At 41.7% G+C, this 20,666-nt stretch overlaps 2 protein-coding genes across 2 annotated transcripts in view; one reads left to right on the top strand and one right to left on the bottom strand.

Annotated features, from left to right (window-relative positions):
* HCLS1 (hematopoietic cell-specific Lyn substrate 1) overlaps positions 1-20,666 on the top strand; it is a 131,665-nt gene that overhangs the window by 27,257 nt on the left and 83,742 nt on the right. The window lies entirely within an intron of this gene.
* Positions 295-20,608, bottom strand: FBXO40 (F-box protein 40). Its single transcript, XM_019448512.2, has 5 exons — positions 20,287-20,608; positions 20,066-20,175; positions 9,328-9,360; positions 6,273-8,192; positions 295-3,600 (listed from the first exon to the last, which is right to left on the bottom strand). The coding sequence occupies exons 3-5, from the start codon at positions 9,328-9,330 to the stop codon at positions 3,385-3,387; spliced, it is 2,139 nt and encodes a 712-aa protein (XP_019304057.1). The 5' UTR covers positions 9,331-9,360; positions 20,066-20,175; positions 20,287-20,608; the 3' UTR covers positions 295-3,384.

Below are 20,666 nucleotides of genomic sequence, written 5' to 3'. Positions count from 1 at the left end.
CTCAGCAAGGTCTAATAGGAGATCCTAGATAAAATCAAAATAAAAGGGATTTGGGGGCAAAGATGAAGAAAGCAGTGGGCCCAAGCAGGAGCTAGGATTAATGACTAAGATCCATAATTGTTCTAGGACTCCATAAAATTGGCGAGCTCCTCATGTGTCGAGAGCACTGCATCCTTCAGGCTTGTTCCTTGGTTCTCCTTCAAGACACACACTCCTTTGTTTCCACAATGACCTCTGTGCCAGTGAATCACAGATCTGTCTCTAGACCTAACTTACAAGAATCACTCAGTTAGCTTTCCAGAGTGCAAAACAGCTTTTATTGCCACTTCTAGAGACAGTGGGATTTCCAGCACACAGAAGTAAGTCACCACAGATGTACACAATCTCATTCTTCATTTCAGTTTGACTCAATATCATAGATAGATCAGACTTTCACAGTGGTTTTCCTGTTCCATCTTCAAGTTCCACCTTGCTTTTCACTTTTCCCTTCATTATAAGACAGAAACTTCCTTTCTGCTTCAGTTCTGCAGACTTCACCCTCCATGTTTGGCTGGTCTCTACTTCAGATAGATTAACTCATCAAGGTATCTGTTCATAGAAAGCTCCCTGTCCAGACTCCTACTCCTATTCCTTTTTACTCCCCTCTGCTTCTTCTTCATCTGAAGCAACGTCCAGCTGTCTTGCCTCTGTCAGATAATTCTGCTGCTCATGCTACTCAACATACCCTCATCTCATGAATCCAGTCATTTTTCAGTCCAATCCACAGCCTCTCTAAAAGGCTTCCTTTTTGCTTCAGCTGACATCTCACTATAAAATGTGCTTGTTTGTGTAGACTGGTGGATACCTGTAGTACCCTGGATTCCTGCAACATATACAACTAGATATCTTATAAAATGTATTTGATGATGCTAATCAATTTAATTTTGCTCTGAAGGCAGTAACTGGGAAAATAAAGAGTAACTGTAAGTGTGCAGCCCACAAAGCCGTATGGGCAGCCTCCTGGCTGCTCTCCTGGACCCTGAGCTGCCCAGGTGTGAAGGAAAATCCCTCTGCTCTCCTCCTTTCTCTCCATTTTTCATCTAACAGCAGCCCCTGATTTTTCTCTCCCTTGGTGAATAGCTACACTTTATCTCTTCTTCTAGTAAAAGAAGACACCCAGAATGCACTTTAGGAGCTTTCTTTCTCTAGATAGGAGGGGACTGGATTCAAAACACATGGAGCTGAGACCTGGGGAACTCTTCCTTTTTTTCCACTTTGGTGCTCAGCTGTTTCCAGTTACTCATCTTCACTGAATAAAATCATAGCTCACACTCTAGCTGTATTTTTAGAAAATGGTGCCTTATATACAAATGTGAAATATAAACCAAGCAAAAAGGATTATGAAAAATAGAATTACATTACCAAATAGTACCAAGTGGCATATTATAATGAAAAGATAAGCATGCTTCTACTCTGGGACTTGCTTTAACGCCTTCTGACTCTTCTCACTGGTGTCCTCTACTTCATCTGTACCAGCTCTGAACCATGTTCAGAGAGAGACCCAGGCAATAACAAGTATTCAGATGGACTAAACTCTTTTTGTTGGCTAAATTCTTTGTTCTCTGCTTCCGCATGATACATGTCCTCCTTTTCCCTTTTCTCACTTGTTTGAAGACTGCTGGGAAAATGGCACCAATTAAGGTAAGAGGGAAAGAAACACAAGATAAATAGCTCAACATGCTGGCTTCTGCTACATCTGGAGAGAGCTGAACTGAAAGGATATATTTCTTTGCACATGACCTAAGGACATAAAGCCACACTGAACAATCAGCTCCATCTGGTTCCCAACTTAAAATCACATCTAAGACTTATCTAGTAAATAAAGAAGAGCTACATAAAATCATAACCATTGTAGATACTTATGTAAGATTTTGCTGTACTAAAAACTTATCCTAAGTTACTGCCACTGGTATGATATTGCTTATGGCGGTTCTCAACCCAGAGAGATTTTACTCCCAGAGGATATTTAGCAATGTCTGGAGACATTTTTGGTTGTTACAGATGTGGTGGTGGAGGGCTACTGGTATCTATTGCATAGGGGCCAAGGCTGCTGCTAAATATCTGATAACACACAGGATAGTCCCTTATAACAAAGAATTGTTCAGTTCAAAATGTCAATAGTTCTGAGAAACCCTGCTTTAGGGGATGGCAGTGTCTATTGTGTATTTTTATTTTACTCCTATTTTCATGAGTATTCACTATTTGTTACCAAAGCCCAATAGTATCACCAATTTCTGACAGACTGGAGTCATGAACCACAATAGGTAGGAGCAATTATGTTCCTATGTGTTCTATGGGAACTACTATGTTCAGGTGTGTTCCTTCCTATGATCCCTCACAGGGTACTCGAATGGTATCTAAGACCTGGTGGGCCACAGGAACTGCAGTGGGCCTTGTCTGGACTCTGCCAATGTGTGGTCTCTCTGGATTACCCTGTGCATTCTGGCATGACACTGAAATTGGTGTTAATGTCTTGAGGTCATCTCAGCTAGCCCAGGATGGTGCTGGGCTATACCTCTGCTATCCCTAATCCAGACCTAGAATATAATTTTAAGAAGAAAAGAATCTGGACTCAAGTCGTTTTTAACATGTTTAAAAGTAGGCGTGTGGCTTTTGGTGCTAATTTTCTCCATTAATACAATGCCCTTTTGGACTTTTCCTCATTTTGTAAGGCTGTCCTTCTGTATGTTGCTAAGATTTTCCACAACAAACTCTGTGACCTCATTTCTGCCTCTCATTCTTTGGCCTGTGTTGTCCTCAAGGCTGCTCTACTCGGTCAAGGTCTCCATTTCATTGAGCTATGCTTGGACTTCCTGGGTTTGCAGGAGTGACTAAAAGAAGACCTAGACTTAACCATCAAGACAACCCCAGCTCCAGAACCATCAAACCACGTGCCCTTCATGAGAGGTGGAACACACCTCTGACCCAATCCTGCGTTGCTTGCCCCATAAATTTGAAAGTGCTCATCAATTAAAACATTCTCCACAAAAACACAGGTCTGTACTGGTTATGGAATTTCAGTGCTCTCTCATCTCCTAAGACTTGGGATTATTTTTTAAATGGCCTCAAGTTACCTATTTTTTCTCCTCAGACTGATTTGTTTTAGGAAAAAAAGGGGGTGGGGAGAAGGAAATAAGTAATCAGTATGGCACTTAATGGCAAGTGTACAAACCACGGCTTAGAAAATTCTTAGATCCTGTGCAACTGCTCAGGTTTAGGACAGTGCATGCTCCATATACCTAGAAAAGCACATATGCAGTTTACAGAAGAAAGTCCTCAAAACCACACTCTGTCCTACTTTCAGTAACTCGGAGGGCAAATCCAAGAACGGTGGCATCTGAATCTTTAGCAAGTGTGTCTTCCCCGTGGTCTGGTTCTAAAGGTGGTGACTAAGGTTTCTCGGGGCTGCTCCTGGAGCTGACACATGCTGGTCAGAAGAACTGGGTCAGTCTTATGCTCTACAATGTTGAAAGGACAGGCCTTCAGGTGTTCAGACATGGAAGCAACTTCATTAAACTCCCAGCTCTTGACTTTGGAGAAAAGGCTGCTGAATTGCCAGATCTGTTAGGAAACATAGAAGTTCAAAAGTGAATGCCGGGGCAATAATCTCAGGCTAGCTTTATTTGAAGACTATAAGAAAATACCTTTCTTTTCTTCATGTTCTTAGCTTCCAGAGAATGTTTAGTGGCTGCTGCAGACATTTGTTAGTTCCTTCTTCAGCATCCAATTCCTAATCCCCCCTTCCAATTGATAATCTTCCCAGCCAGCCATGTAATGTATGGAAATGACCACAGCAATCTGCATATTGACACCCACCCACCACCCTCCCACCAGCAACAGTGATTAGTTCTAGAATAGACACATGGTTCAAATGAGGACAATTAGTGTCAATGAGACTCTACCCTAGAACTTTTGCTTGAGATATTAAGAAGCAGATTTTCTTTTTCCTTCTGTACTTGAACTGGGAAACTGCTGTCTTAGCTGCTGGCAGCCAAAAGGGACCACCAAGGGATAACTGTGTCTTAGAAAGGAGCCACTAGTGAGGAAGTAGAAATAAGATATAGAAAGTAAAAAGGTCATTGGGGGCATTTTTGAACTGCTAGATCAAATCTTACCTGAAGCCATTACCTGTGGATTTGTTTAGTTTTGTGGGCCAAAATTCCCTTTATTGTTTATGCCATTTTAAGTTGGTGTTGCTTAAAACTAAAAGTATCCTAACACAGAAACCTCAGGAGAAATATAGATATCTGGTACACAAACCCCCTTTTGGCCTTTCCACCTAGGATATGGTGCAGAGTTACTAGTTTTAAAATCTAATAGGGGTACCTGGGTGGCTCAGTTGGTTGAGCATCTGACTTTGGCTCAGGTTATGATCTCATGGTTTGTGGGTTTGAGCCCTCTGTTGGACTCTCCTGTGCTGACAGCTCAGAGCCTGGAGTCTGCTTCAGATTCTGTGTCTCCCTCTCTCTGCCCTTCCCCTGCCCATGCTCTGTCTCTCTCTCTCTCTCTCAAAAAAAAAGAATAAACATTAAAAAAATTAAAATCTGGCTATAAGGATAGGCATAACCTGAGACCCTTTCAACCTGACACTTCACCCTCAGTTTCTTATCCTTGTTCCTATGTAAAAAAAGGTATTTTCTGAGATTTTAGAACTATTTCCCTTTTTTGCTTAAAAAAAGCCATTTTAATATGAGCATCCTTTAGCTCCAACTAAATTCTCTTTCTTCCTTTCTAAAAGGAAATTTGTTTGTCCCAAATAATTTTCAAGAGTGGTCAGGAATCATTGAACTGGGGACAAACATGAGCCAAAAATTAATGGAATTTCTACTACATAAATTAAATTGTTTGCATCCGATTTTATAGAGAAAGATATTAGACAGTTCTAGACTATACAGTTTCTGAGGGCAGGTTCTCAGTCTCATTCATGTTTGTCCCTAACATGTGGATGGGTGGAAGTCAGTGTTTATTAAACACGTGGATGCAGGCCTGGATACATGAAGGAGAGTCTCATGATTATTTTTTAAAGAAGACTGTTCAGGGAATAAATAATAGAAAACATATAAGATGTTTTAGACATAATTAATGAAAATAGGTGTAAACAACTCTAACTCCCCAGTGCCGGTTTGTACACCCACATTTTGGGAAAAAATTCAACAGTGAGATTATGGAATTATTGAGCTAAATGGGCATTATTAATTTGTGGTTCATATTACCAACATATTTACCATGGGAAAGGATGCTAAGGAGTTTCACTTCTGTATGGTATAAACTAATAGAAGTTATGATGCAGTTCGGCAAGTGTAATGTGATTGGAAAAAAGAAGTAAGATTTTTCTGAAGAGAAAGATTCTTTGATTTACACAGCAGCTTTTTGAGAAAGTAAATAGGTATTTGAATCAGGAGAGATCAGTGGACCAAATTATTTTAGAATTTCAAAATTCCTTTAACAAAGGCAAAAAGTCTTTTTTAAAAAATGAGTTGATATGGGACTGAGGAGAATTTGTTGGCATACTGTATCAGAGTCCAGGCAAGAAACAGATGGAACACTTAACTTGGTAATTTGAAGAGAATTAAAAAAAATAATGATATACAAATGTATGGGCAGGGTGTAGGAAAGCCACAAGATATAGTGCAGTACCCAGGCAAGTAACAATCTAGAGCATTAATACCCTAGGCATGAAAGGGAAGAAGAAAGGAGGTCATTGTATCCCAGAATGAGTAACTTTGTGGAGAGAGCCACCTGAAACAGTCACCTTCAATGGAGGGACATGGCCAGTGCTAGGTGTCATGGAAGGGAAAAATGCATAAAGGGAGGAAGCCAGAAGAATAGATACATCAACTCAGTCTACCTCCCTCCCATTTCCTACTGATACACTCCCATTTGATTAGCCCAAATGGAAGCTGGCGGGCAAGTCTGCTGATTGAGGCAGTCTGTAGAGATCAGCCTCCCAGGGAACTGATCACAGGGTTGGAGAATGAATCATGTGAGCAAGCAGAAGATATCCAGGACACATACACAGAGATAAACAGGCACTACCATTTGTATTGTCATTTATATGTCTGTAGGTCTGTCTTCCCTACTGGACTGGCCTCCTTGAATTTAGGAATTATGTCTTATTCCCAGTAACCTAGTACATTGCCAGTGCCTGGTACAGTGCTTGGCACATAGAAAGCTCTTCCTAAATAGTTGTTGAGTGAATGAATGAATGAATGAATGAATAAGAGTTTACTTGCCTTTCTGTGGACTCTCCAGGAAGTGCCTCCATGAGAATACCTCTTCTTCTTCCACTGTAGGAGGACCATCCCTCTCTCTTGTAACAAAGTAGCACAGATATTTCTCATCAGCACAGATACCTGGGAAAGCTGGGACAGGCTGATGCTGTCCAAGAACCCAGCAATGTACTGCAAAACCTCCAGGGGCAAGCTGGTTAGAGAATTCTGGCTTTTTGCTCCACGGCCTGAGAGATGGTTGTTCTTCTTTCTCTCACCCAGCTCTGAAGCAACCTCTGGCTTGATGGCAAAGGTCTTGAGCTCCTGACTATAAATCACTTTTGCCTTTTGTCCTGGGGGACGGAAATGGTTTTGAATAAAAGTACATCCCAAATAGGCGAGAGGGCATCGATGCTGGAACCAGCCATTGAGACATGATTGAATGTCTGTGTGGACATTCTTGAAATGTAAGGGAAATTCATCCCTCCTGAAGAATTTGTTGCAAGTGAAAGTGAAGGCAGAGCTGCTTTTGTTATGTCTCCGGGTGACACACTCACTGTGGAGTTCCACATGGAGCCCCCCTGGGTTGTCAGTGGTTAGGAGGTCAGCCAGCACTGTCCCAGAAGAAAACTGTTCTGGCTCAAAATTGTATGTCTGTGTAGCAAAATCCATAAACAGCCCATCAATGCTCCTAGATTCGGAGATGACATGACCTTTAAGTTCTCTTTCTAAAGCACACAGGAGGGTGGTTTTGATGAGATCTGATTTGGGCAGGTCCTCCACAGTGATCCCTAAATCTGAAGTATCTACGGCCTTGTGTTCACTTGGCTTACAACTCAACATGGCATCTCCAATGCGAGCCCGCTTCCCACAGTAGCTCACAGGAACTTTGAAGGTGTAAACAGTCTTTACTTCCTGAGCCTCAAGTTTGCCATAAACAAAGTCTCTCTCCCTAGGTGTACAAGCAGCCATCTGACCAAAGTGAATAAGCATCCTCCCATTGTGCACCAGATACATATTATAGTCCTTTGCATCCACAGCTGTTTTCAGTCTTTCCAGAACACCATCCTGCCAAGGGGCAAGCCCTGTCTTTTCCACGACTGCATTAAAGTCCTGTTGCTTCTGTTTTTCCTGTGGTTCTTTCTCTTTCTCTTGGAGATCATCCTCCCTTACCATGTTATTGTCACTGGAAACCTGTTCTTTTCCTGGGTTGTTCCTGTTATTGTTGTCACAGTTCACTGATGTACTTGTTAAAGCAGAGGCTGCATGCTCTTTGCTGAATATATTTTCCCACTTGTCATACTTGGCCAGGTCCATCCCTTCTTTGGTTTTGGCTAATGCCTCTCGTTCTTCTTGACTCAGCTCTACCATTTCTCCATTAGCTGCTGACAGAGACCCATGTGGTACCAAACTGGCATCCACTCCACCCACTGCTCCTCCCATTTCCTCCCAAGTGGCTTCACCATTCATGGTAGTTTCCTCCCGAGTGGGCTCTCTAGTTTCTGGGAAAAGTTCTACCATTTTTAAAGATCTGAAAAGGACCTTCTGGTCCTGGAGGGCCAGGGCTGTGTCCAAACACTCCTCACTGGGGGTCTCTTTCATGATGTTCTCATGAAGGGTAGTTTCAGAGTCCACGTTTGGCCAGCGATTCCACTCCATGGAGCAGCAGACCACACTGGCAGGGCACACTTGCAAGTGTTTGGCCAGCTTGTGGCGGGACATGGAAAGGGGGCAGCCATATTCAGAGTTGAGGCATGGAACCTGCTCCAGAGGGCAGAGGAGCTCATGCTCTGCCTCTTTGCACATGTGGAAGGTAGCACCACAGGACAGGTGGCAGTTTATCACCAGACAGGAGACATCAGGCTCCACAGGAATGTGGCAGTGACGGTCAAAGCATTTCTCACAATGCCTGTGCTGCCCACTTAGAGGCTTGCGTGCCCTACCCTGGAGACACCAAAGCAAGGGGAAAGAGAAAACAAATGGGGGAGAGAAGCTCTATGCATGTCTGTGACTGTGTTTTAATTGGCTTATTACCTGTTTATACATGCTTATTATAGGAACCTTGGACAATCTACAAAATCATAGAGAAGAAGCAAAACTCACTCATAATCCCACAACCCCAAAATAACAACTACCAACACTCTCTTCTTCATTTTCCAATAGTTTATTCTATGTATATAGTAGATGTGTTTAGAATAGAAAAAGAAAGGGGCGCCTGGATGGCTCAGTCAATTAAGCGTCCAACTTCAGCCCAGGTCACGATCTCCCAGTTCATGGGTTTGGGCCCGCGTCAGGCTGTGTGCTGACAGCTCAGAGCCTGGAGCTTATTTCGTATTCTGTCTGTCTGTCTCTTGCTGTCTCTGTCTCTGTCTCTGTCTCTGTCTCTGTCTCTCTGCCCCTCCCTGGCTCTCACTGCCTCTCTCTCAAAAATAAATAAACATTAAAAAAATTAAAAAAAAAAAGAATAGAAAAAGAAAAAGCTGAATGTAATGGACTACAATGTTGATAATTGTTTTTGAGTTGTGGATTATGGGTGATTTATATTATCTTGTTAATACTGTGAATACAATTCTTCATCCTGTATTTACCTTGCTATTATAACATTAGACCAACCTGCTTTATTAATGATTCTTTGCAAACTGTCTTCATCGTGGCAGTGTAATATTCCAGAGTGAGTGTGCTGTCATTTATTTAACCAACTACCTACCAAGTGCTGGGAGGAGAGGGGCCATGTCTAGTTTTATTCACATCTGTATCTCCAGCACTTGGACCATTGTAGGCACTCAATTTGCTGAATGAAGGAATTGTCAACCACTTAGTTTATTGCTGGATGTTTGGGTTTTTCATTTTTAAAGTTTTAGTGAAAGTATTTGCCCACAAATCTTTCTCATCTCTCTGCTTTTCCCTTACTCCATGTCAGTTTCTTCTAGGTTCTTCTCTAGCATCTCTGGTTTGGCCAAAAGTCAATAAGTATCATCAACCATAACGGCAAGTCTGCCAGCTGCTTCGGCTACAGGTTAAATGAAGCCAGACCTGGACCCCTGAAAGATGAAAATCCAATAATCACCATACTACTTACCATAGCTTCCTAATTTCTTCTTGCTTTGTAAATCTAGGGGAAAACATGAAAATATGAATATGAATGATTAGTAAGAAAAGCATTTTGGTTATGTGTATTAACAGGCACCAAAGAGACTTTGTATACTCTGATTCCTTTAACCACCCTCGAGGTAAATGTCATTGCCCACATTTTATAGTCCAGGAAATGGAAGCTGGAGAAGTTAAATAACTTGTCCAAGATTATACAGCTGCTAAATGATGGAGTCCCGGGCCATGCTAGCCCACAGTCTTCTCACTGACACCCAGCCCTCTGGTGAGGCATCTTACCAGGCATGGGATATGTACCTTTTGGTTCCTGTAACTTTTCTCCTTTGTCTACCAACAGTTGGTCTGATGTTCCACACATCCATGCCTCCCATAACTACCACACACACACACATCTGGCCCAAGTTTCCCTCCTAACTTTCTCTCCCAGTAGAGCTTCATGCTCACTACCAGGTCAGCCTGATATTCAGCTTGGCCTGGGGCAGGTGTACAAGTATCTGTGATGTATCTACCATCTGTCCTTCAGCCTGCTGAATTCAGCTGTGCTGTGGCTAGAGCAGGGGTCAGACCCCAAGGCCCCAGAAGCAGGCTGAATAGGAACTCTGGCAAGCAGAAGAGAAGATGCCCTGCCTTCAGGAGAATGTAGCTCCTTGGCTCTGGTCAATTGGTCCCACATGGGAATATGTTGCCAGATCATCCGATTTTTCCAGAGAAACTGGGGATGCAGATTGTTGTGACTGGCGGTAAAGTATGGTTGTTAGGAGGCTGACTGTGCAAGATTCAACCTGGCACTACAAGTCAGTAGTTGTGAAACTGAGAAAGTTACTTAATCTCTTTGTTCATCATTTCCCCCATCTGTAAAAGGGAGAATAATAATAATACCTATCTCATAGCACTGTTGTGGGGAGTAAATGAGTTAAATACCCAAAACTCTTAAAATAGTACTTGTCTCATAGGACATGATCTATACATGTTTGCTATTATAAAATAAGTGTCTTATTTTTATTTTATTTTTTTACAACTTTTTAGGTAGGCTCCACGCCCAGTGTAGGGCTTGAACTCATGGCCCTGATATCAAGAGTTGCGTGCTCTACTGACTGAGCCAGCCAGGTTCCCCTAAAATGAGTACTTTATATTTCATTATATTGCAAAACATCTTGCTGCATAATACATTATGATAAAAATCCTTGGAATTTTAAAGTTGGCAACTAATTTAATCAGAACAAATGCAGCCTCTATTTGGGCCAAGGTAAAACATGTATGCAAACTACATAGGATCTGTAGGTTGCCAGTTTGCAGCACCTGGTCTACAGAGTTTATAGCACAATGTCAGCACTATGTTAGTCTGGGATGGAGTGGGGTGGGTGGGGTAGGGTGGAGTTAGAACCCAAAAGTCAGAAAATACAGTATTTTAAAATTTTATTTTACTTTAGGATTTGCCAATTCATTGTGGGTGAATTTTCCTATAACTTAAAAAAATTCAAATATTCAGGAAAGGTGAAAGAACATATACAATGAACAGCCAAATATACTCTACCTAGATTTTAAAGGTAACATTTTGCCACTTTGGCTTTCTCTCTCTTCCTCTACACACACACACACACACACACTTTTTACCAAAGCACTTGAAAATAGGTTGTTGATATCATGACACCTCATCCCTGAGTACTTTAGCACGTATTTCCTAAGACTGAAGAAATTTTCCTTTGTAACTGTAATAACATTATCTCACCTAAGAAAATGAAAAAAATATTTTCTAATATCGTGTAATATGCTGTCTGTATTCAAATTTACACAATTGTCCCAAAGAATGTCTTCAATACTTTAAAAAAAAAAATTTAACTTTGGAACCAGGGTCCCTTTAAGGTCAATTTATTACATTTGGTTGGTAAGTCTTTTTAGCCTCTTTTAATTTGGAAAAGTCCCCTCAAATTTCTTTTCCAGAAGAGACAGTCTTAAATCTCAAGGAAATTATATTCAAATTTATTCATATACTCATTTGTTCATTCAGTCCTCCAACAAACATTTGTTGATTACAATGTGCCAGTAAGGGAGCCTAAGTGTCACACTGCTTGTTTAGGTAGTTCTTCAACACTATTGCTAAGCAGAATTAGTCACTCACGATGCCTGTTAAATCTATAAGTCTGCACTGTTCACGGTGGCAGCCACCAGCCACATGTGACTATTTAAATTTAAATTAATCAAAATGGAATAAAATTAATAATTCAGGTTTTTGGTCACACTAGCTACAATTCAAGTATTCAATGACCACATGTGATTAGTAGCTATTCTATTGGACAACACAAAACAGAACATTTCCATCTGCATAAAAAGTTCTATTGGACAGCATAGCATAGCATAGTCTGCACCTCAGACTTAAGTGAGGGCTGTGTCTGGAATTCACATCCTTAATATATTACCCGTCTGATTCTTATGCACTAGGACTACTGAGTGTGAAAGAGGAATCATGGCAGATAGCTCTTTATCCCTAATATCCTGAATCAGGAGGCAGGTGAGAAGTTGTAAGCAAGACTACCAAGTGGACTCAGGGCCCAGGAGGAGATAAATTAAGGTGTTAAAGGTAGAGGGGGAATTGAGCAGAGTGAAGGGCTGTGAGGGCTGGACTGAGGTGCAGCAGGATAGGATTGGGCAAGAGGACATCTTTTGGATGTAAGAGTCCAGCTACTGGAGCTTTTAGCATACAACTTAGCATTCAGTTAGGCTCCTGCTATATTCTAGACTGATCACTCCTGTGGGGGGAAAGTTCATCATGGGTTTATTGTGGAAATTTGTAAATATGAGGCTAAAGCATCTGGAATTATTTGCTTGCTCAATAAGGGGCCATTTAACACTGTGACTGGGTATTAACCAGCAGTGGAGGGACAGTGTGGAGGGCTTGGAGTAAGAAACTGCTTCATGGAGGGTGATGAAGCTGCAGGAGCAGGACTGATGGTATGGAATTAGGCAAGATGAGGCAGACAGTAGGCATCACAAGGGAATCACAGCATTTTGGTTTCTGTCTGGAGATGGGGAAAGAGGAGGAGTCAAAGCTGATGCCAAGATTTTGAACAAGGAAGAGAGAACATTGGATGTAATTCTGAGAAAAATAGAAGTCTGAAGAAGGAATTGTTTTTGGGGGAAAGATGAGCCCAGCAAGTTTAATACAAGTTTTTAAGGTGATGACAGATCATGAGGATGGGAAGATGTGGGTAGAATGGAGAGATGTAGATTTGAGAAGTGTTCACTTAGAAATGAGAGAGGAAGCCATAACTGGAGAAAGAAGAGCATAGAATAGGCATCTCAGCCGTGAAGTACAGAGCTAAGTATGACCACTTTCAAGACAGTGGGGAGAAGTAAAGCCAGAGAAGAGAGACCAGAGAGCTAAGAGTCGGAACTATGTGGCCCCATGTAAAGGAAATGGTGAGCTATAGCTTCAAATGCTGCCTCAAGATTAAGAACAATGATAACAATGTCACTGCTCATGGCAGATCCCCAAAGAGCTCTTGGCAGAGCAAATGTGGCATTTCAGCTGTGCGGTGGAACCCTTGCCACGCAAAATGTGGTGTTTGCTTGGAGCGGAGGGGGAAGCCATTAAACACACATTCCAATATTGGCAGGGCCTGTGGCCTTGTTGGGAGAGTGTGATCATCTGCTTTCTATTCATAAAAGACACAAATAAAGATGCAGTCTGGGTGATTCAGAGTCCCCTACTAGTTTTTAGGTGGGAAAGAAGAGGCAGATCGCAAATGGAATAAGGCTAAGTGAAAGAAGCTACCAGCAGCATGACTGTCTACCTTTGTATTTGCCAGCCTGGTTCTGTCACAAAGTTGAGACCAGCTTCTGGGAAGGGAAAAGCAGGCCTAGCTAGTTCCGTGTGCTCTGTGTGTGTGATGACAACTCAGCCCCAGCAGCAGGGATATGGTTGGCTGGAGGGACAGTGGTGATGAACTCTGAACCAAATCATTTCTTATGCTTCAGCATTATAAAGTATAGTTTTTGTTGTTGTTGTTTTGTTTTGTTTGGAGCAGTGCTATTGAAACTGGAAACATTTGTGGTGGAGCCCTATCGCTCTCCATGTCTTTGAAGTTACTTGAAAATATCCCTTTAACAGAAAACAAACAAACAAACAAACAAACCATGCATGCAGGAACAAAGATGCTGTTTCCTTTGTTTGTTCTGTTTTTAATGATGCTATTTAAAGATCTTCTGCCAGGCTCTGGAGCTACACCAAATAAGTGACTTTGAGAGAGGACATGTACTGAGCAGAAAGACACAAAAGTGTAGACTATCCTTTGGAGCAGTTTGACAGTGGAGGGGAGAAGAAAGATAAGTATAGCCTAAGGGTGTAAAAAATCATATCTAAACCTTTTGTTGTATATCTAGGGGAAATTGTTCCCACTGAGATAAAGGACAATCCAAAATTCTTGATTGTCTAATTATTGCTAGGTAAGCATTGTGACCAATCATCCTGGTTTGCCTGGGACTTTCTTGGTTTTAGCTCTGAGGAAGCTTGATTTAACTCCCAGGAAGCCTCTTAGTGCCAGACAAACTTGGATACTTGATTGATCATCTTATGTTGTAGCCACTTGGTCTTGCCCCAAATTGTTCAACTTATATATATCATTGATTATCTTGTGACATAAGATGATTTGTTCTCCTAATCTCTGTTCCAATGCAGCGACTGGATCCTTATCCTCGATGGTGTTTGTCTGACTTTCATAGACTGAGGGATTTTTCTGCATTTTGGATGCCAGGGAGAAAGAGAAATAAGATTTTAGTGCCTACCATGTGCTTTAAGTAACACCTCATTTAATCCTCAAACAACTATGTGATGTGGGTCTTACCCTTTATACTTTACAGTGGAACACAAAGAAGCCTAGGTTTGTCCAGCTTCAAACTCTGTACTCTTTGCTACATCACACTGTGTCCCTCAGAGACCCACAGAGACATGTGGTCTATCTCTGTGATTTGGGATGAAAGCAAGCCCATGACTAGAGCCCATTAGGGGAAGATCCTCCCTTCCTCCAGTTGAGGCACAGAATACATATATAATCTTTCCAGACTGTAGAGGAACTGGATGTTCATCATTCATAGGAAGCATCTTCATCCCTCTGATGACTTTTTTTTTGGTCCTCATCTGGACCATATTCCATACTGTGCCCCATCTGAATAGAGGAAATATGAAAAGTATCCATGTCCCATGGCCTTGCATTTGAGGTAGCATAAATATGAAAGTAAAGTTTTTAGGTTAGAATCTGTAGTATAATATAGATTCTGAGATTTAAACTCAAAAACCTACTAAGTTAAAGCACATACATTATAGAAACTCTTCATGGTGGAAAAAGTTGACAAAATTCAATGACAAAAACAATGTATTTTTATCCAGGTGCCATTTCCTCCTTCAGTTTCTATGCTTCTATGTTCACCTTTAAATTATTACTTCCTGGGGCACCTGGGTGGTTCAGTCAGTTAAGCATCTGACTCTTGATTTCAGTTCAGGTCATGTTCTCATGGTTGGTGAGTTTGAGCCTTGTGTCAGGCTTTGCCCTTGACAGTGCAGAGCCTGCTTGGGATTCTCTCTCCCTTTCTGCCTCTCTCTCTCTCAAAATAAATAAATAAACTTAAATAAATAAATACATTCTCACTTCCTGTCTGAAAAGGCAATACATTCTCTCCTCTTAAAAATGAACTTCAATCAAGTCTATGGTCAAAACACCCTCTGAAACCCTCTCCCCAAATTATGTTTTAATGTTCCCCTAGATAGAGGAGATAGCAATCAACATGAAATAATTTAGACTTAAGTAGTTAAAAAAAAGTCTACACAGAACTAGATTTTACTCGTTGTACTGGATGCAGTTTAAGTGGAATGTGAATAGGTGAAAGGACCAGGTACATGAGTTTAAGTGATAGATATTCTTTACAAAAATAGGGGATAAGTTAGAACCTGGTAGGGGAGAAACATTTGATGCAAGTTGTGGTGCTGTGTGGCCCACTCACAAAGGAGTAAATTAATAAGAAAAGGCAAGTCAGCTAGAACAGTGCCCCTTAAAGTGACCCACATACTGACCCACAGTGTCAGTATTACCTAGGAATTGGTTAGAAATGTAAACTATTGGGCCCTACCAAATCAGACCTACGGAATCAGAACTGCTGCATCCAGCTGATTCTGTTGTAAGCTCAAGTTTAAGAACCACTGAGATAGAAGCTGGTTGATTTTGTGCTTTCAGTCACAGAGGAACTACTGCCCAGTTAGGTAGGAAGGCCTTGGGGAGAGATCTGAAAGGGCAGTGGGCAGTTCTGTCCATATCTTCCCATCTCCACCACCACTGCCTGGATCCAAGCACCATCATACTCATCCAGTCTGGTGCAAAAGCCTGTAATCAGTCTCACCCTTCCCATCTTGTGCTCTGTAATCTACATTCATCAGCAGAAGAGTGATTTCAATAACTTTAACACCAGGTCATTATTCCCACTTAAAATCTCCAGTGGATTCCCATCACGAGGAGTAAATTCTGACACCCTTATCCTGGCCCACAAGGCCCTGCATCAGTGTCCCCTGCTGGCCTCCTTTACCTTACCTCTCCCTTGAGCACTTAGTTCTAGCCTTGTCACTTCATCCAGTGTAGGGACTTTGTGCTGGTTCTTTCTACTAAAATTCTCCCTTCACTCTTTATTTGTGTTATGGGCTCCTTCCTGCTGTTTAGACTTTAGCTGTTATGTTTCCTCCTGTGGAGGCCTTACCTGATACCCTCAAAATAAAGTAAATTCATGAACACTGTCATGTGCTAGCTAAGTAATTTTTCACAAGTTAATTTCCCTAAAGCTAACTTATTCATTGATAAAATGGAACTCATAATACCCCATAGGATTATGACAAATAACATAAAGTAGATAAAGTGTCACTCAATTGTTAGTCCTTCCCCTATGAGGAAGGTCATTCCCATGGTCACTTCTGCATCCAGGTCTTATGTCTTCCCATTGCATCACTCCTGCCCCTCTTGGCCAGCCTTTCAGTATTCAGTTCTCCCTCAGGCCAATGTAGCTTATGTTCCACTGCCTGCTTAATCATCTTCAAACCCCATTTAAGAAAAAAGTCTTAGGGGCGCCTGGGTGGCGCAGTCGGTTAAGCGTCTGACTTCAGCCAGGTCACGATCTCGCGGTCCGTGAGTTCGAGCCCCGCGTCAGGCTCCGGGCTGATGGCTCGGAGCCTGGAGCCTGTTTCCGATTCTGTGTCTCCCTCTCTCTCTGCCCCTCCCCCGTTCATGCTCTGTCTCTCTCTGTCCCAAAAATAAATAAAAAACGTTGAAAAAAAAAAATTAAAAAAAAAAAAAAAAAAAAGAAAAAAGTCTTACCTTAGTCCCATAAGAATGTGAGTACCCTTAAACCACCCCCCCAACTATGGTGCCTTGTATTCACCACATTCATTCCTGAAGCTCTTAAAAATTCAAACAGTATGGCATCCATGCTGGAGGATCTTACAGATGTCACAAAGGCAGATTGAGGCATCTTTGCTTCCTAAGCCCAAGTTTGTCATCTTTATTATTTACCTACATACATTATTCTGTTCATTGAGCAAAAAGGGAAGATGTCAGCTAAAATTGGCTTCTCTATTGCAATGGGCTGCAGAGTCAATACCTTCTAAGGGAAGTTGCTATGATGGAGAGCCTAGGGATGAAGGCCATCAGTGGAGCAGAAGTCATCTGGCCAGGAGAATGTGTTTGGGTGGGAGAGGAGATCTGACTGGAATACCAAAGAAGGAGAATACCCTCAAGGAATGTGCACAGTAGTTTCTGAGACACTGAGAGAGTGAGTACAGCCAATGTTCTCCTGGAACTCAATGTTTATTCAATAGGATTGAATTGAATGCAATAAAATAGAACCCTAAAGAAAACAGCTTTTTGAAAGAGCTGTGTGAGAGCAATTTGAGACAGATTTAGGAGGAAAGTTGTAATGATGTCAGATGTCTGCTAATTTGGGGCTTTTTAAAATTTTCTTGATTTTTAAAAAATATTTATTTATTTTTGAGACAGAAATAGAGGACGAGTTGGGGAGGGGCAGAGAGAGAGGGAGACACAGAATCTGAAGCAGACTCCAGGCTCTGAGCTGTCAGCACAGAGCCCAATGAGGGGCTCGAACCCACAAACCGTGAGATCATGACCTGATCTAAGCCAAAGTCGGATGCTTAACCAACTGAGCCACCCAGGTGCCCCATGGTTTTTTTGTTTTTTTTTTAAATAAAGAAAAAGAAATGTTTTCAATGTTATTATGTGAATGTAGCCTTAACTGAACGGAAGAGAATTCTGTGGGCTCAAGTTATAATAGAAACTCTGAATGCTGCCAGAATTGGTTTTCAGGAGGTTGTAGTACTTGTTCTAAATCTTTGCAGTCCTAAATCAGAAATCTGGATTGGGCACATAATCAGAAATCCTCTGCTCTGGAGCTTGTGTGTAGGAATCACCTGGGCAATCTTTTTAAAATGTGGATTTGGATCTGGTAGGATTAGGGCGGGGCCCGAGAGTCTTAACCATGTAACAAGCTCCTGATGATGGTCTAAGAACCTCACTTTGAAATGAAAGTGTCTAGTTTGACCTCTTCATTTCGTACAAGAGAAGCTGAGGCCCAGAGAAAAGTGAAGTGTCCTTCCCTTGCTTCTCACCTTGATGTAATAGTGAGAATTCTGTGGAAAGCACAATGCCATACAGAGCAACCTGTGTTGTGGTGGTGGCGAAGAGCATGTGGGCAGCTTACATGGTACCAAGGGCAAAATAGGACAGAGCCTGGAAGAATGAGAAAGAGGTGGTGCCTGACTGTCACTGGCCAACAAGGTCATGAGGAGGCATATAGCAGGTATATTTAAATCACTGACTCAAGCAAAAGAGAATGGGATTAACAGATAATAGCTTTAACATTCTTTACTATAATTTTAAAATTAGTAGGCAAACAGGGTTGATGTCAGGGAGATATTTTTAGGCAAGGGCCCCTTTCAGCACCCCTCACATGATATCAGCAACTAACTATTTTGCCTCCTCATGTGGCTGGCCCTGGCGATAATTATTTATTCCTGAGCTTTATCTTCAGTGGAAGTGACAAGGTCAAAAGTTAAAGATCAGAGATATTCTTCAACTCTTAACCTGTTACCCAATTAATTAGTTACTTTAATTATACATTGTTCACCTGTTCCGCTGCTATGGTGATTTTAATTCTAGGGAAAGAAAGTGTATAAACTTAAATACTAAAGTAATCCCTTTGTCTCTTGAAATTTTAACACAACCAGTGGCTGATGATAATTCCCATACCTGGGTCCACAATCCTGGGCTTCTGGGCTATGATTCCAGCATTTTCATTATACCCTAGTTAATTCTCCTATCTGGTGCTTGTGTTATTAGTATCAGTATTTTTAATTATTGTTTTGTATTGGCCAAGAAAGTGCTAATTAGCCAGATTATCTTGGGGTAGCTGTGAGGTAGCCTGTATGCTTGGTTACTTCTAAACCACCACGCCCCTGTCTTGCCAGCACAGCATCCCACCATATACCTTGAAGACCTTGGTACTGTGGAAACCCTGACAAAATTAAGGGAAGTTAGTCAGCTCTATACAATACATTGTCCCCAGCAAACAAGGATAAGTACAATCTAGATGTCTACAGCACAGTTATGGGATATGTCTGGAGGTTACAGAGGCAGGAAGGAAGGAATCCAGGAGTTAGGGTATCTGGGTAGGTCTCTTTTTACTTGGCATTGGTAGCTTTAGCCTGTACACTGCAAAGTTCAGAGTGTACAGAATCCCTTTTGCTGCATAGGCTACTTCCTAGGATGTCCTTAGCTGAACTTTGAACATTAAAGCAAGTCCCAGAGGGAAACAAAATAAACACTGCACCCTTATCCCTGACAATTTATTTGTGCATGCAATGCTATGCAGTTATTGCAAAAACTAGAAATAATCTACATTTTAAAGCTTTTGATACTTCAAGTATCATTCATCATTTTCCCTTTGGCCCTCTGGATGTGCAAGCTCCAACTTTGTAATAATTTGCGGTTTGTGTGCAAAAGCCTGTATAAATTTGTCAACTTGTAAAATACTCTCACTTCTATTCCATGGATGCATTTTGGATTCAAGAGATTTAGAGAGGAGAGAACCACACTTAGGGAATATTGCTAAAGAAAAACAGGTTTTAAGCTCTATGAACAGAGTTTAAATAGCACATACAGTGAATATAATTGTGCTATATTATTAATCGGTAGTGTGACACAGGGGATGGAATTTAAGGTACATAGAATGGCAGTTAACGTAGCAAATGCTGATTGGTGAAAAGATCATAGCATTTGGACTTTAGAAAATAGAAATAGAAAATAGAAATAGAAATCCTTCTACCTATTCCCTCACCATCTTCTCCACCCTGCCCCAACCCCCCATCACTACTGTATAACTTTAGAGACATCACATAGCCACTTTGGTTGATTATAGAAGAGAGAACGTAAGCTGTCAGAAAGCAGGTAATTTCTTCCTGCTCTAAGATTTTTGATTTAAAAGAAGAGTTTACATATGGCTGAGTCTCATTCTCAAAGCCCACCCCTTTCTCCGCCACATCTAACTAATTTGCTTAACAATCCTCTTGTTCAGAGCAAAAAGGTGGTGCGCAGCCCAGCTTCCATCTCCATGTTCATCACTCCACGTGTCCCCCTGGTGCACCTGCTCGAGTTTGAAGAGCTTACCTTAATGGCACGGGCGGAGTCAGCATCTGCTGCACCTGTGTCCCTTGATTGTGAACAAGCAGATCGCAGGAAGTGGCCGTGGTGCATCAGCTGCAGCAGAGGACAGAGTTCTGTTGAGGAGGCAGGGAAAGGAGAGAAAACTTCAACAGAAATAGTTCAAGTGTTTCGAAGTTAAAAATAAAACTATATCACAAGGGGCAATGTGACCAGGCTCAGCTTACGATTTTTTTCTTTCCCCTGTATTCATCAACACTTGGTCTCTACTGGAGTAGCATTTAGCAGGGGAAGCCAGAAGGGAAGTGAGCTTTTATATCAATAGGTTTTCTTTCCTTTGAGGAAGGAGGCAAATCTTTTTAAGAAGGATCATTTTCAAGGCCGGAGCAGCCTCTCAGACTCCTGTGCGTGCAGTCGGCAGATCCAGCTGTGCTCACTGTGGCTGGTGGAGCATTCAGGCCAGGCTGCTGCTCTAATTATAACCATGCTTTTCACCTAAACCCATCACTGGCTGAAGCAGCAACTTGTGCAAGTGACATGTGGTCCTGTTTCTGTTTCTCCTATTTCTTGTCATGACAAGTAAGTGGCTGTCCTCTCCTGGCCCTCT

Source organism: Panthera pardus, unplaced genomic scaffold, assembly GCF_024362965.1.
Source record: "Panthera pardus isolate Hobbes unplaced genomic scaffold, ASM2436296v1 HiC_scaffold_16, whole genome shotgun sequence".
NCBI lineage: Eukaryota > Metazoa > Chordata > Mammalia > Carnivora > Felidae > Panthera > Panthera pardus.
The sequence above is the reverse complement of the archived record's forward strand: the minus strand, read 5'-3'. Positions and strand labels throughout refer to the sequence as shown.